This window comes from Passer domesticus, chromosome 3, assembly GCF_036417665.1.
Source record: "Passer domesticus isolate bPasDom1 chromosome 3, bPasDom1.hap1, whole genome shotgun sequence".
NCBI classification, from domain to species: Eukaryota; Metazoa; Chordata; class Aves; order Passeriformes; family Passeridae; genus Passer; species Passer domesticus.
In genome coordinates this window covers 107,762,361-107,777,732 of record NC_087476.1, presented here as the reverse complement: position 1 = coordinate 107,777,732, position 15,372 = coordinate 107,762,361, and the positions used below count along the sequence as shown (strand labels likewise).

General features: G+C 42.1%; 1 protein-coding gene across 6 annotated transcripts in view; it reads left to right on the top strand.

Moving 5' to 3' along the window:
- MEIS1 (Meis homeobox 1) overlaps positions 1 to 15,372 on the top strand; it is a 107,809-nt gene that overhangs the window by 46,713 nt on the left and 45,724 nt on the right. For all 6 annotated transcript variants that reach the window (XM_064414924.1, XM_064414923.1, XM_064414922.1 and 3 more), the window contains one exon: positions 9,584 to 9,729. In XM_064414924.1, coding sequence (XP_064270994.1) covers positions 9,584 to 9,729 — 146 coding nt within the window. The remainder of the gene's footprint in view (positions 1 to 9,583; positions 9,730 to 15,372) is intronic.

Sequence of the window (15,372 nt, the reverse complement as noted above, 5' to 3'; positions counted from 1 at the left end):
TGTTTGCTGGCCATCAGACCCAGTGTCACCACACCTTCACATTAAAGCCTGGCTTCAGGACTGATTTTCCTATTGTGCCTGTCTTAGGTGCTACCTCATCACAGCAGATTTGCTTTTTGAGCTGGGAGAGGAGGAGTAGTGGAAGAAAATTTTATGTGAGCTTGGCTCTGCCAAATTTACTCCTTTTGGCTTCTCACCCCCTTCCCAAGGAGCAGCCTCCCACTGTTGTCACAGATATTCCAGAGGTGCCACCTTTTGCTGGAGGAACAAAAGCAGTGGAGTTAGGATGCTGGATAGCAAGGAGCAGTGGGGAAAAACATTAATTCTGTGTATGCCCTTCCCTTGAAAGGTCTGGCAGAGGGATGCATGTTTTATAATACAGATGTTTTTCCTGAGTTCATGATGTACATGGTAACATAAGGTTTTGTCTTTGGGGGCCAAAGTAGGCTGCTTCTGAGCATCCCAGACAGAGCTAGGACAGGATGAGGGGAGGAAATTCATGGTGCAGTCCAAATGCCATCCATTCAGTTCATGATTGCAAATGTTTCTTATAGTTCCTTGGAGAACACGGGTATAATTTTTTTGGATCCTGCTCTTGCCTTCTTCATATGAAGCCCAGGCACTAGAAGATTCACAAGTCCCTGATGTTCTGACCCTCTCTGCCCAGTAGTTCAGGCCAGCAGGCACGTGGACCTCAAAGACAGCTTGTGGGAGCTGAGGTTCTTCTGGGTGGACATGGCCAGCCCTCTTCCCTGCCCTCTTCTCCATAGCTGTGAGATCCAGGGTCATGCAGTGGGAATTACCAGATTGTCTCATGAAGGTTTTTGGAGTAATACTCCATAACAAATCTAAATTATCTTCCTCTTGCTTTAAGTACAAGGAAATAATTAATTTGTGTCATGGGTTTGAAGCCAGATGTTTTTTCACTAGCTGCCCAGTTGGGAGGGTTTAGTGGCTGGGATTTGCTGGAGCAAGTGGATCTGTATAAGGCTGTATGATGTGATGGTTGGTTTTTAGCAATGGCAGTGGAGATGTTGTTGCTGTTAGAACAGGAAAGGTAGATGAGATGGGGGCATTTTATTCTCATCACTTTTAGAGCTGCCTTTTGCAATTGCAAAGTGACAATATTTGTCACTGTATGTGGGGAAATAGAGTATGTGATGCAGCCATGGCATGCAAAGTGAAGTTCAATGTTCGTTTTCTTGCATTTATATCTTGGTTTTTATTGTCAGATGATGTATCTGATGGACTAGGGACAGGGAAAATTTTTTGGCTTTGACAACTTCCAGTGGGAAATGTCTCATGTGGGTTTGGTAGGTCATGAATCCTGACTTGCCTGACCTGCAGTTAGACTAACCCTCTCCTGTTCATTGTGGCTGGATGATTCTGGTGGCTTAGGGGATCCAGCTCTGCAAAAGAGGATTTGGGGCAAACAGTATCTGACCTATAGCTCCTGCAGTGCAAACTGCAGCTTGGGCCAGTACTTGAATTGTCTTGAATTGGCCCAAAGTAAAATGCTTTTGTTTGGTTCAACAATCCCAAGTATTTTGGTTTGTCTTGCCCAACATTTTTTAGAAGTATTTTCAATAGAACAACCTCATTTTGAATTATTTACACAGTGTCAAGGTTCTGGCACATATTTTAATATGTTGTAAAACTGGGAATCTACAATGTCTTCTCCTCTGGAGCAGGCATGTAGGCAGGGCCTAAGGCAATTTAGCTATGTTTAGGGAAGGAAGCCTACTTAAATGCTCCACATAATAAACTGTTTCTACAGATAACACGTCCCTTAGTTTATACGTAATATGCTTCTGATCTTTGGTTTGAGCCTCTTATAGCTGCCTGTGCTCAGTCCAAGAGTCAAGTGTCTTGGGAGCTGGATAAACACAAAGATAGAGCCAGTTGTTAAGGAGCTATAGAGATTTACAGAAGTTGACCTCATGGCCGTTTGGGGCATTAGTTGGGCATGTTTCCCCCATGGCAGAGCTGTCCTGTGCTCCTGCTGCTTCTTGTGCTCCTGCTTTACAAGGAAGTCAGTCGGATGGAATCCAGTGCTGGATTTACCTGTGGCAAAGCTGTGTGTAGTTGAACTTTTAATGGAGAATGTGACTGATGGGACTAGTTCTTGTGATGAGGTTGCAGAGGATAGGTTTCATAAAAAAGACTGAAAAACAGCTTTTCCCAAGAAGTTGTAGAGTCATCATGGTGGCTTTTAGGTTAGGGAAAAAAAACTCCATGACTTTTTAAGCTTTTTACAATTCTTGGTTAAAGCAGGATGTTTTTCTGTTTAACCAGATACTTTTCTGTAGGGTATTTGCTTCCAACTGCTCAAAGTAAACTTCTGTTGTTGGCAGCAGAAAGTTGTTTGCTTCCCATACAATGAATTGCTTTCTTTTTAGTATTTCATTTGGTGATGCACAGCTCCAGAAATATGGCACAACTTACCCATAACATCGTAGTTTTCTAAACCTCATTAAGAAGTGCCACCTGGTGCAAGAGAAGAGGTTTCCTTCACTTCAGCTATAAAAAGCTGCCAAAGAAATGAAGATGAGTAAAATCTGTGGGTTTTCCCCCGTTATTTGTCAATGCTGTTTTTACTCTTTGCATAGACAACTGATTTGCTCATTGTTTGCATGAAAGGTATTCAAGTAAAAAGGAGATGGTTGAGTTCCTAGAAAAAGGTGCTCTTGTCTCTAAAGAACAAAGTACAATGATTCAAGAAAAACTTGGAAAGTTTGTGAAATGCCACAGTGTAATTTATACTTTTCCAGGTTTTGCTATCTGTGCATATTTGTGTAGCATATTTTTGCAACTGTGTCCTTTAGTATCTTGTGAATATGGATACTATCTGTGACTGACAACTTCCCACTGTTTATGTCATGATCTGAATCCTTGCATGAATGACACACTTCATCTCCTTAAGAGATGTGTGCACACCCAGACACGTGGTATTTGTTCTTTGCTAATGCTCATTTTCAACCTTGTTGTTCCTCATTAACTTTTTATTAAGTATATTTGAGGAGGCTTTCTCCTAAAGGAATACGAAAAAAAAAAAGTTCCCTCATCAACACCGCTTTTCAAATTCACAAGCAGAGCTACAGCATCATAGTAAATTATTTTTTGGGCATTCTATAGGCCACTCAGTGTGCTGAAGTGATTGCCATTGACCTCAGGAGCTCCAGGAGTGGGTGCTTCCTCACATCTGACAAACCATGGACCCAAAATAATAGAAAATCCTTTTCCCAATAAAGAAATTCCATAGTTATTTTATGTTTTCTGAAGTACCATTTTTTGGTAGTTCCATTCTCAGCTTGTGTGCTTTGCTTGGGCATCGGCAGATTGAGAGCCATCAGTGAGTTAATGTTACATATGCAATATATGCATGTGTGTTTAAATTTTAAAATAATGTGTTTTGGGTAAATATTTTAAACTTAATGGCCTTTTAATGTTAAAACTTATGTTTCTCCTCAATGGATAGGTACAGCTTGGTTTAGCAGCTGGGCACATACCCACAGACTCAGTGCCTTCCAGCTCTCTCCTGGCATACCTGAGCACTCAGCCCCTGTGCTGCTCAGCCTGCCTCTTTAGCCACCTTGCTCTAAGGAGGAGTGATAATTCCTGAGTAGTGAACTTGTCCTTCAGTACTTGTGGACGTCAATAATAGATGCACTGACTCACGTCAGAGTGACTTGGGTGTGACTTCTGCTCACCACATTCCTGTGCCAAGTTGGAGCTAGTTGTATCTGAAACAAATTGAAAAATATATAAAAATATAAATATATAAAAAATAAAAATTGAAAAATATATAAAAATATATATAAAGAATAAAGAAATATAAAAAAAAAATAAAGAAATTTCCACATTCTTTGTTTGCTCAAGACCGTTCAAAGCTGGTGGTCTGAAATGATGATCCTTGTTCTATTTCCTGTGAACAGTATTCCCTCTCTTGCTTCACAGAAAAGCTTGTTCCATCTGTGGACCTGCATTTTTGAGAATTCATAATTTTGTACCTTATAGGAAAATGTCACACATAAACCTGGTTTGCGCCACAAAAAGTTGTCATGATGGATGTGTGGGTATCCAGCAAACTGGAATTTTATTTCTGTAAGGGATAACATAGGTAAAGCTGTGGAAAACACAGTAGTTACTCTAAATTGGTACATGACACAGAAGAAAGGTTAAGGAAAGCAATTTTGCCACTTACAATCTCTCTAGTACATTATGTTGCTTGAAGATAATGAATTTTCCTTTCTACTTACCTGTAAAGGTTACTGAAGAGTTTTTGGTTCTTGGAATATTTAAAAGAGAAAGGAACCAACACAGGTGGGGATGGACAGTGAACAGTTAAATATTTGGCTTTGGCAATTTAGGATTTGTCATGCTACCAGAAGCAGGAATTTGAGGAACTTGTATCTAAATGCTTCCAAAAAATTATGATAGAATTAGGAAAAAAAAGACACTACTGAAAAGACCATTAATTTTGGGCCATCATGTTAGATGTTTCAGTTCATAGCACTGAATACATTATAAATCTAGTACAGAAGTCAACAGGTTTTGTCCAAACACAGTGTATATTTAATTTATATTATCTCATGAAATACAAAAGTACCTGAAAACTGTGAAGTTCTTCTAGGAGGCAGAAACTGTTTTTTACGGGAGACATTTGGACACATACAAATAAGTTGAACATAAGGAGCTTTTAGTCAGTCCACTTAAAAGTTGCTCCAGGCCTTTCCTAGGGCTTCTGGGTGCACATCTTTCACATTTTCTCCTGTGAACTCCTTAAAGCAGTGTATTTAGATTTCTATGTAGAACTGGACTGTATAAGCTGGAAGTGTTCATCATATTGTTTGGTATACCTCAGCAAAGCCGGTGCTCTGCTCTTACCCCTCCCAGAAAATTCAACCTTAGACCCCAAAAGCTCTCTCAGATGTCCTGTCAGAGGAATGGGAAGTAGGCTTGATAGTAGGATGGGGCTATGTGGAGTGAGGAATAACCTGTTACGTCTGGTGAAGGTACTTCTAGTAAAGCTGTATTTGGAACTTTGATACTGAGGTTTCTGGTCAGTTAAAATCATTTGAGGACGTTCGTCTAAAGAGCTCCATGCAGAGGCATGGATTTTGTAGTCAAGAAAAAGGCTGGAGTTTTTAGAACATCTGAATTTCCTATCCTTTCAGAAACCTTTATGACTTGGGATTGGGAATATTTATGTCCTATCTGGGCAGCCTCGATGGTTGAGGTTTGAGAGTAGATTTGGGCGCTGGAGTGGCTGAAAGTCGCCCAGCTGTGCCACACTGCCAGACTTTCCAGCATCACGGGGTGATGACATTTAACTGGAGTTTGGTGCGGGACTGAGGGAGACTTTGAATCACCAGTAAAATCCTGCCACAACCATGGCTGCTGAAGGCAAGTGCCTGTGCCAAGTTGCTCTCCAGAAGCACCTATTTTGTCAACAAAGGTTTATAACATTATCACCCGGGACAAAGAGAGCATTACCCACTTGAGGGGCTGCTGTAAAGTCGCTTGCCCTTTGCTGCTTCTACCTCTGATTTTTGGGGGAGTGGGAGGGGAAGGGAAGTTGTAAGGCACAGTGACAGTGGAGAGGGGAACGCAGTGAGAGGAGCCCCTGCTGGCATGGCCAGTCTGAGCCATTCAGCAGGGCTGAATACGATAAATGCTGCTTTATCCCTTCTTGAATGGAACAAGATAGCACAGCCTAAATGCCTGGGTGTGCTTAAATAGGCAACTCTGGGATGCTGGAGTTGAGGGCGTTTGAAATCGGAGCTCCCCAACAGCCAGGGAGCTGCCACAGGTCACCTGCCTCGCTCCGTGGGGACTGGCCTGGGTCTGGCAAGAAATCGTCCACGGACGAATTGTAGTACAAATTCCTTTCTCTGTTGGTTGGCCTCTTTCACTAGACCATGGCCTATAAAAAATTGTGTAAAAACAATTCTTAAATATTATTTGAAAGGGCAAACGGCCACGCTGAAAGGTTTGACAGTTTGACATATAGCGCCTGGTTCTGCTCGCCAGGGAACGGGCGTGCGGAGTCTGGGCTCTCCTTCTGCTCCTTACAGGCTCTGCATTTGCTTTTTTTTTTTTTTTTAAATAGCATCTAGTTGCTGTGCAGAGTTGCTGTGCTCCCAGCAATTTGACAGGCAACGAGTCTGCTTCAGTGATCTTAAATCCTTTTAGACTAATTTGCGAGCGAGCAGAAAAACAGCTAGCACCTTCGGATCCAGCACTCAAAACCAGGGAATCAGGTATTGCCAATTAAAGTGCCATTTCCAACCATCATATCAAGACAGATTACTTGCAGTCCCTCTGATAATGTCACGCCATGCCTAAAGAGAAAGTGAGATGGAGTTTCTCCATGGACAAAGGATCTGCACGGACCAAACTGATCGGGGAGCGGGGCAGAGGGAGCGCGATGGGGATCATGCACACACCCATGCATATGTGCAGCATAAAGGCGAACGCTGCGCCCGCTTTGACCCCACATAGCCATGGGCCATTCTGAAGAGCCTGTGGCCCCTCAGTCACTGGCCTACTAGTTAATTGCCACACGGACTTCGTGACACATGGGCAGATAATATGACATTTTCGGTTTCTGTCACTAGCAAACGCCACAGCGTTGCTTGCACTAGTTGCTAAGAAGCTGTCAGAAACCATTAGCAGCTGGCTAAAGTTGCCCTATGGCATTTCCTCATGGCATCAGCAAAACAAGCATAAATCACCCAGCGGAGCCTCCCGCTATACTAATGAGGCTGTAAGCTTGTTTATGGACTAGCATCATTTCTATGATTATTTCCACCTTTTCAGTTCGCCTTCATTTGGCGGCAGGAGAAGTCAACTCCAGGAACAGAGTTGCCACCGACATTTTACAAATGCAGTTCGTAGCTGCTACCGTGTGGCTGGTCAGTGGTGCTTCAAGTTTGTTTAGTGATCTTTAAAAGGAAGAAAAGGGGTGGGGGGAAGAAAAGGAGGGGGAAATCTCTGGAGACCTCACAGAGGTGAGTGTATCGAGTTGCAAAGTAGATGGAAATACTAAAATCCACAATTGACCATTTAGACTTCTCTCTGTGGTTTCAGTCTTTACGGGATCAATTTTCCATTTAAAAAAAGTGGAAGAGGTTAAACAATTTACAGAAGTCTACTGAAGCATTTGCTCCAAGGATAGCCGGCCGCTTTCTTATCCTCTCCCCGCTTTTCACTTTCTCTAACTTGTGTCGGTCGAGGCCAGGGTTTATTGTTTTAGGCTTTTCTGAACATACACCAGTATTTACACTGGATTGAAAGCATTTGCTTCCAATGAAAATCTTGTCTTAGATTACAGCCCAGCAGTGTAATTTCCCTCCCAGATGGGAGTAAAGTAGCAGTATTTGCCTAAAAACAGTAGGAAGAACAAACTATGCATTAAGCCAAGGCTGTTTTTGGCTTGAGCTAATGATGTAACAGAAACCTTTTATTTGGGATAGGTCACTGCCCGGGATTGAAGGAGGTGATCTGGCTCGCGCTTGAAAGGTTTCTCCATTGTATCTACATAAGTCTTCACTTAAAAAATCCTGTTCCTAATGCTTCTGCTTTCATACAGCAGAAATAAACAGGAAAGGTTCTGGGGAGTGTTATAGGTGGAATGCAGAAAGCTTTTCCTCCCCTAATGGAGGATATAATTCAGGTGCCCTGGAGGCATGCTTTCAGGAATTCTTTTGCCCGAGGTAATGGGAAGCTAAGGCTGCTTGAAGGCCTTGATTATCTATTGATGCACAAAGCTGGAAAAAAAGTCATCTCCCTTGGATTATAGTAGATATTTCCATAAATTATCAATGAGTCCTCCTCCCGTCAGGCATGAGGCAATGCCTGCTAAATTAATCTGAAGGGGGTTTGAAATGAGTATATTTTTTTTAAAAATGGGGTGGGGGGAGAGGGTGGGTGGACGATGGCAGGGAGGTGGTGAAAGGCAGTGTCATTAGGTTAGAAGCTTTTCATTTTTAATCAATGAATGCGTAATACTTTTCTTTTCCTTGTTTGCCTCTTGCAGACAGAAAGTAGATTAGCCCATGGAATTTTAAATGCTGTTGAGTTGTTTCCTTTGCTCATGTTTCTTTTATGAATTATTATTTTATATGGTGAATTGCTTCTCTGTATAAAAGCCCTTTTTTACGTACTGAGCTTTCAAAGAATTGTTGGATATCTAATTTCTTCATAAAATCTTGTGTTTGTCTGTAACTACCCAAGGTTACAGTTTCATTAAAGACACAGACCAAGTCATAAGGACAATTATAAATTTGCCACGGTCAGTAACATGCTAAGAATATAACACTAATAATAGCTTTTTTTTCCTTTTTTTTTTTTTCTTTGGTGCTGAAAGCTGTTTAACAAATCATGACAGTCTGCATCCCTTTTTAAAAATATATTTTATTTTTGTCCCTAACAGAGATAGTTTGTATTCAGCCAAACTGAGATTACTTTCTTCATCATTCTTGCCCGGGGGTGCAAAAACCACTTCCCTAATAACATCACAACTCTGTGTTGCTACAAATACAGGGTCTTTGGAAGCCAGGATATGTTGTTCAGTCCACATGCATTCAACGCAAAGACTTGTTTGCTCTGTGGGCTTGTTTATAAACTGCTTTCAGTGTTTGCAACAAAAATTGCATGCAAACTGCTAGGCACTGCAACTTTTATTTTCCCTTGGCCGCTAAGCCATCAGCCCAGACCCAAGCGGGCTGTTACACAGTGGCATCCTCCCACAGACGTGTTGCTGATGTGATGAGAACTGTCTGAGACCTTCTCTGCGTTAAGGAAATTCATTCTGGATCAGTGGTTGTTTCACAGAAGCAGACACCTATTACAAATACGGCACACTGGCACAAAGCGGGGTGTTAATTCCTAATGGTGTATGTCAAATTGGTGCCTGCTTATCTCCCTCTGAATTTCTTTTGGCTGGGGCTGGGAAGAGGGGACCCAGTTAGCTGCCCACCTCCCATCAAAGAATCAGGGGAAGTCCAACATCTGTAAAAGACTTAACATATGCAATACCTCAATCATCTGTTTTTTTCTGAATTTGCTGAGAGAATATGATGTTGCAAGGGAGCTGCATTCACCCCACTTTTCACACCCCAGAGTGGGATGAGGCACCCAGCTTCACACACGTCATGATCCCCATCCCAGAACACCATTGATACTTTCCTAATTGTCAGCTCAGCCAAAGTAGCTGATTGGGATGAATCTTTGGGAAGTGACCTAGTGTGAAGAAGAGCCAGCATTTCCACCTTTGCAAGTTGGATGCTTGCAAATATTTTTTTATAATTTGTAAGCACTTTTTGTTATGGGTTACAGTGGTGGAGATGGCCACGCTGTCCTTCAGGATAAACTGGTATGGGGCTAACACATTTCTGAGCCCCTCCCTCTCCCCGTGTCTCTTCCCCCCCCTTCCCCCATCCCCTCAACCCCTGGTGAATTACGGTGTTAAAGAATTTATACCTCATTTAAATATTCATGCAGTTTATACCCAAAGCCAGGCTTCGGCTGAAGTATATAAAGGTAGCATAAGTCAAAATTTGATTCACTATATTTACAGGTGACGGCTTGGACAACAGTGTAGCTTCCCCCAGCACAGGTGATGATGATGATCCAGATAAGGACAAAAAGCGACATAAAAAGCGTGGCATCTTTCCCAAAGTAGCCACAAATATCATGAGGGCATGGCTGTTCCAGCATCTAACAGTAAGTGAACTCTAGATCACATATGCAAAATAAAACATGGATAATGTCATAGTTGTAGTAGTCATAGAAAGCAAAAAATACGTATGATGTTGCTGCCAGGCAGTAGAGGGACTTTTCCCAGCAGAGTTGTTGTTGTTGTTGCCTCATTTGCTAGATGCCAGGGGAAGAGCATAGAGCGTATGTTTTTATGGTATGGGGTTTTTTCTGTGTGTGTGTGTGTGTTGTTTTTAGATTTGTTTGTTTGTTTGAGACGCAGTTGTTAAGAGGACATCACTGCCAAATGTGATTTTTACTTAAAGCTTATATGAATACAACCTTGCAGACCTGTCCTGCTTTGCAGTGGGAATCACTGCTTTGGAGCACAGAGCAGCATTTGGCCCCTGGTTCTGTGCTCCAGAGAATTGCAGAAAACAATTGGGGAGATTAAAAAAACAAAGCCAAAAGCTAACAAAGACCTTATTCAGATGTTTGTCAGAGATCATCAGAAGCTTCATGATGAAAGGTCTGAATGTATCTGGTTTAATAGCAAAGTATAATTTTTTTCTTTGAGACGTTCTCATTCCCAGAGTGTAAGTTACCCCTGTATTTAATGTTAGGAAGTGGTGGGGGTATGCACAGTTATTTCTGTTACCACAGCTACCTGTATGGGGTTTCTTATTCCTGGGATTAGAAATCAAAGCTCTGTACAGGTGTGTGGGGTTAAGCTGGATGCTGCTTTCAAGGCTTTATAAGGTGCACCACACCTTCTAGCATTAGCCTTTAGAAAAGTGTTTCTAATGCCATTCTCCTTCTTCATCAAATTGTGGTGATCTATCACTGTGTTTTTATCCACTGTGGGGATCTGGACTTTGAGCCCCAGGTTTTTTGCCTCAGCCTTTCTGTGCCAGGAGGATAAGGGTCAGGCAGGGGCTGCTGGAGTGTCTGCAGGTGGTGGTGAAGAAGGGCTCCTGCCTCTAACCCCAGTAGCTGACTCTTTCCACTGCCTGTAGCTAGGGTCAGGATGAAACTAGAAGCTGGCCAGCTTGCCCAGCCCTGGTGGGAGCTGTGCCAAGGGTGTACTCGTAAAGCAGAGGAAGTGCTCATGCACATCACCCCTCCATCCCCTGCTGAGCCAAGAAACCAGATATCTGCCATGACTCTTGTCAGCACGGGGATCAGGCAGGGAATCCTGTCCTGTGCGCTCCTGGGTCGCTATGAATGAACCTTCATGTTGGAGCCCTGCTCCTCGGAGGCCAGAGAGGGCCTCAGATGTCTCCAGGTTAATCTGTCTCTCTGGCAGACTCCATGTCAGCTGTGCCCCAGCTTTGCCAGGTCCTCAGCCCTGTCTGTTGTGTCTGGTGCCATCGCTTCCCAAGGGCTGAGGTGCCTTTGGTGTTGATGGCTCTCCCTTTGCAGGCCCTCACCCAAGATGAGTTGACACCTGGTATCTCTCTGCAGGTAGATGTGAGGTTAAGGACATCCAGCCCCAGAGCAGTCTATGGGTGCTGTGCCAGCAGCAGTGTTCACACCAGCCTGATGCACCTGGTGTAGGTTCAGGAGTCAGGGGAGGCCCTGGAAGCTCTGCAGTCAGGACAGGGCACACTAGGAAATGCTGAACAACTGCTTGTCAGTTCCTGTAGTTTCCAGGGAGGAATTACAAGTTAAGTAGTATAAATATTTTTTTCCTGAAAGTGGCCTGTTGCTGTGTTTGTGCCAGTAAATAAAGCATCACCCAAATCTGAGCACAGAAACACAAAGGTCAGTCCTGGCAAACTGTTTGAGCAGTCTTCAGCACACTCTTAGCCTGGACTGGGTATGCCCCCTCCAAATGCCTTCCTGGAAATATGGCAGGAGGCTGAAGGGGTCTCTAAAAAGCCTTTGTGATGGGAGCCACCCTGTGTAGAGCATTTAACTACACGAGCTTGACCTGACCCTGTAGCTAATTCCATGCTTAGTCTCAGGACCAGAGAACAGACTGAACAAACCCCCTCACTGTTTCACCTGTGTTAGGTGCAGGGTTTTAGTGGCTTTTCACTCTTCTCCTCTGTGGTAATAGTGTCCAAAAGAGGAGAGTGCCTGCTGAGCTTGCTCCAGGCCCCTAGCAGCCCCGGGGAGACAATATCTGCACATCTGCTTGTAAGCTGGTCTCTGCTTCTGGAAGACTCAAATACAGAAAGAACCATTCCTTCCAGGACCTATGCAATGCTGCATTTTCTACCTTGTAACTCTGAGCTAAAGCTTGCTTTAAAAATCCACTGTTCCCTGTGCAGAGCCAGCCCAGGCATGTGAAACATGCAGGTTTTTTTTCAGGGCAGCTTTCTCCTCTCCTGGCAGCATGGTAGGTCCAGATTTATCTGATCAATTCAGTAAAACAGAATTGGTTTATCCAGTCTGACCTCCAGGCAGGACCTTGAAACACACCCTAGGTAGGATCTTGGACAGTTTCCTCAAATTAAAACATGTCTGCAGAACATTGTAGGCTCTTCCAAGTGCTAGAGCAGTGGAACATGTTCACAGGCTGCTTGGGGTGCAAAAAACCACCAAAACATACCCAGGCCCAAAAAATGGCTGTGATAAGAGCTGAGGAGTAGTGGGTGGAGAGACTGAAGGAATTAAAACTCCTGTTCATTTTTGAGGGCATCTCAGCTTCATGGCTGCTCCTATAACATAGCACAATGGTATTTATGGTGTTCCCACCCAATGGCCTTGCTGCAGGAGGGAGATCATCCTGAAGAAACCACAGATCCCATACAGTTTGTTTATTTATTTATTTATTTACCCATTTGTTTATCAGTGGATTTGGTCTTTTGTAGGATGAACACAAGGTCCTCCCTAAAGTGGGAGGTGAGGAAAGACAGAGGGATGGTTCTGTTCAGGCAGGGGATGTCATGACTGGTGATACCTCCCTTTTGCCATCTGAAAAATGGCAGAGAATAAATGAGCAGCAGCTAAGTGCAAAATCCAGCATCCCATTGACCATTGGTGCTTCCTAACTGGGGTGTTAGTTGGGAGTCCTCCTTTTTAAAAGCAAATTTTTTTCACAATTGTAATATTAATACACATCAGTGGCATGGAATTAAATAAAATAGACAGTAATCGCTGTGTCTGTCATACTAATGATTATTGGTTGGAAAGACCTAAAATAAATATTGAAGAAATATAGTCTTTCAAAAGTGGATAGGTTGGGTTAATTCCTTCTATGCAGTTATTCCATCTCCAAGAGCTTTAAGTCTTCCTCTGTGTGCTGACTTCATTTCCGAAGGTTTGTCCCCTAGTTCTTGTTTCACGCTCAGGAGGAAATTAATTTTTTTCTCTCCGGATGCTGAAGTGTTTGGGCAGTAGTTCCCACTCAGTATCAGGCTCCAGCCCCCCCCCCCCAATATTTTGACTGATGTGCAGAACTGAGTTGACATATGCCCAAAGGGTAGGCAAGCACTGTCCTCTGCAGATGCAGGCAGTGTGCTCTGAAGCTTTTCAAGGGGTAAATCAGGGGATAAATTCATCCAAATTGCCCTTTTTTTTCCTCTCTTGGAATAATAACAACAAAAACAATCAGCTAAAACAATTGCAAAAGTGTTGACCAGACTCACACTTAGGACTTTGTACGATATTTTTTTAACTGTTTGCTGTTCTGATTTAATTTTGCTTGAACATCTGGGTTGGAAGAGCTGCTCAGGTGGGCTTTTAGTTGGGCAATAGGTACTTGTGGAGCTTGTCAAAATTTTCCATGGTAGCTTATGACACCATCTTACAAATTTGGAGGTTTATGAAATCTGTTTTTAGGACTTTGCTATAAATATGAGATGGAAGCTTGTTACTATCTGGAACAAAAGAAAAAAAAAGAATAATAATTTGGTGAAGAACTGCTAAAGTTGAGTCAAAACTGAGAAGATCCTTGTGGAGTGGCATCAGATGAGCATTATATGCCATAGCAGGGTCTGGATGAGGGACTGAGGCAAACCAGTTCTGTGCTGGTGCTTCACTTCAGAAAGTCACCCTAAGGATAATTTCAGGGTGTGTTGCAGCCCAGCAGTGTTTTGCAGGCCTTTTAGAGTTCTAAAAAAAAAATCTAAAAAAAATTTTTGTTTGATCATTTAGCCCATATTCAGGTTTCATCTCTTCCCCCAAATTTTTCAAGCATATCTCCTCACTGTAATGTACATCCCTCAGCAGGGATTGTGAAATAAGGGAAAAACTTGGGGGAAGGGTAGGGGAATTAAAAAATAATCTTGCTTACAGTTAAATCTGTGTAAATTTAATCGTGGCAACAGAGTTAGTTTCTGCTTCAGCCCATCCTAGGTTTTTGTCCCAGCAATGGTATTATTGGTATAAATTGGTATTTAGAATTGATATAAATACCTCTTTGTTCAAAACTTGGAAAAAGGAGTTTGTGGGGTGTCTTTTCATGTGTTTTTTTCACTCATTGTGACTACTCTGCATCCTTTAAATCCAACTTAATTTAAAATGTTGGGATTCAAACCTCATTTTGGGGATTATACAATGTAATTGGTTTGTTATATGATGAGTATTTGATGATCTTCACATTCATCATCTAATCAAGCAAAAAAAGCCATAAAATTATAATCCCAAAAGATGTTTAATAACAATTTAAACTATTGAAGGCTTTATTTAAGCACATTAGGGGATTATAAACTACTCCCTTTTAATGGTGCCAAGAGGTAGATTCGAGGACTTCAAACACCTTTTAAAAAACAAATTGCCATGATTTAAAAAAAATGAATGGGCTGAGGATTTCTTTCATGTAAATCCCATAATTTAATCATTATTTTTAACTGCTTTTAAAACAATTTCCTTAAGAGGTTAAATCTTACTGAAAGGGGAGACTGAACAGAAGGTAAAAGACATGGCTGAAAGAAGTTGTTTTTAAAGTGAAAGGATTTTTTCTATTATATATCTGTATTTTTAACCTTTATTGATTACTTAATGCCATGATATGAAACAAGAAACTTTAAAAATAAGCAATATGCAATCTATTTAGTAAAGCTGTTATATGTAAAATAATTTACTGGAAGTAGATAATTTGAATCTAGCAGAGAAAAATAGTCCATATCGCTTCAAGGATGTTGTTGTGATAGAAAACTTATGCCATTTAGTTCAGTAAATTTTCTTTTTATATTAATATTTTACTGGTTAAAAAAAAGTCAAGAAAGTCTTTAAAGTTAAAACAAGTCGATTTAATGTCTTTTCTCATCCCTCCATAGTTATGAGATTTTGCCTTGGGAGAAGCATGGGGTTAATTTGGCTGCCTGCCCCTACTCCCATGTGGGATGCTTGACTGGTTTTGGAAAGGAGTATAGTGAAAGGGTAGATGGGTACAAAATTAGGGTACTGGAAACATCGAAATGGGAGAATACTTGGCTAAACCAAGTTTTCTTTGTTCTTCTCTTGAGAGATTTGGAAGCATTAAAACAAAACAACACCCCTTCCCTCCTCCCACCTAAAAAGTGCAACTTACAGTGAGTCTCCATCCTGCACCAACTGGTACTTGCTCTGCAAAATGCCAGAGGGCTCCTGGAGCTCATCTGCGTAACAGGGGTCAGGTTTCCATATATTGGATTCAGAATGGGTGGGAGTGTCCTCCCACTTTATCCCAAATACGCAAGTCTCCTCTTTCACTTGATTTTATTGTGGATGAAGCTGTAA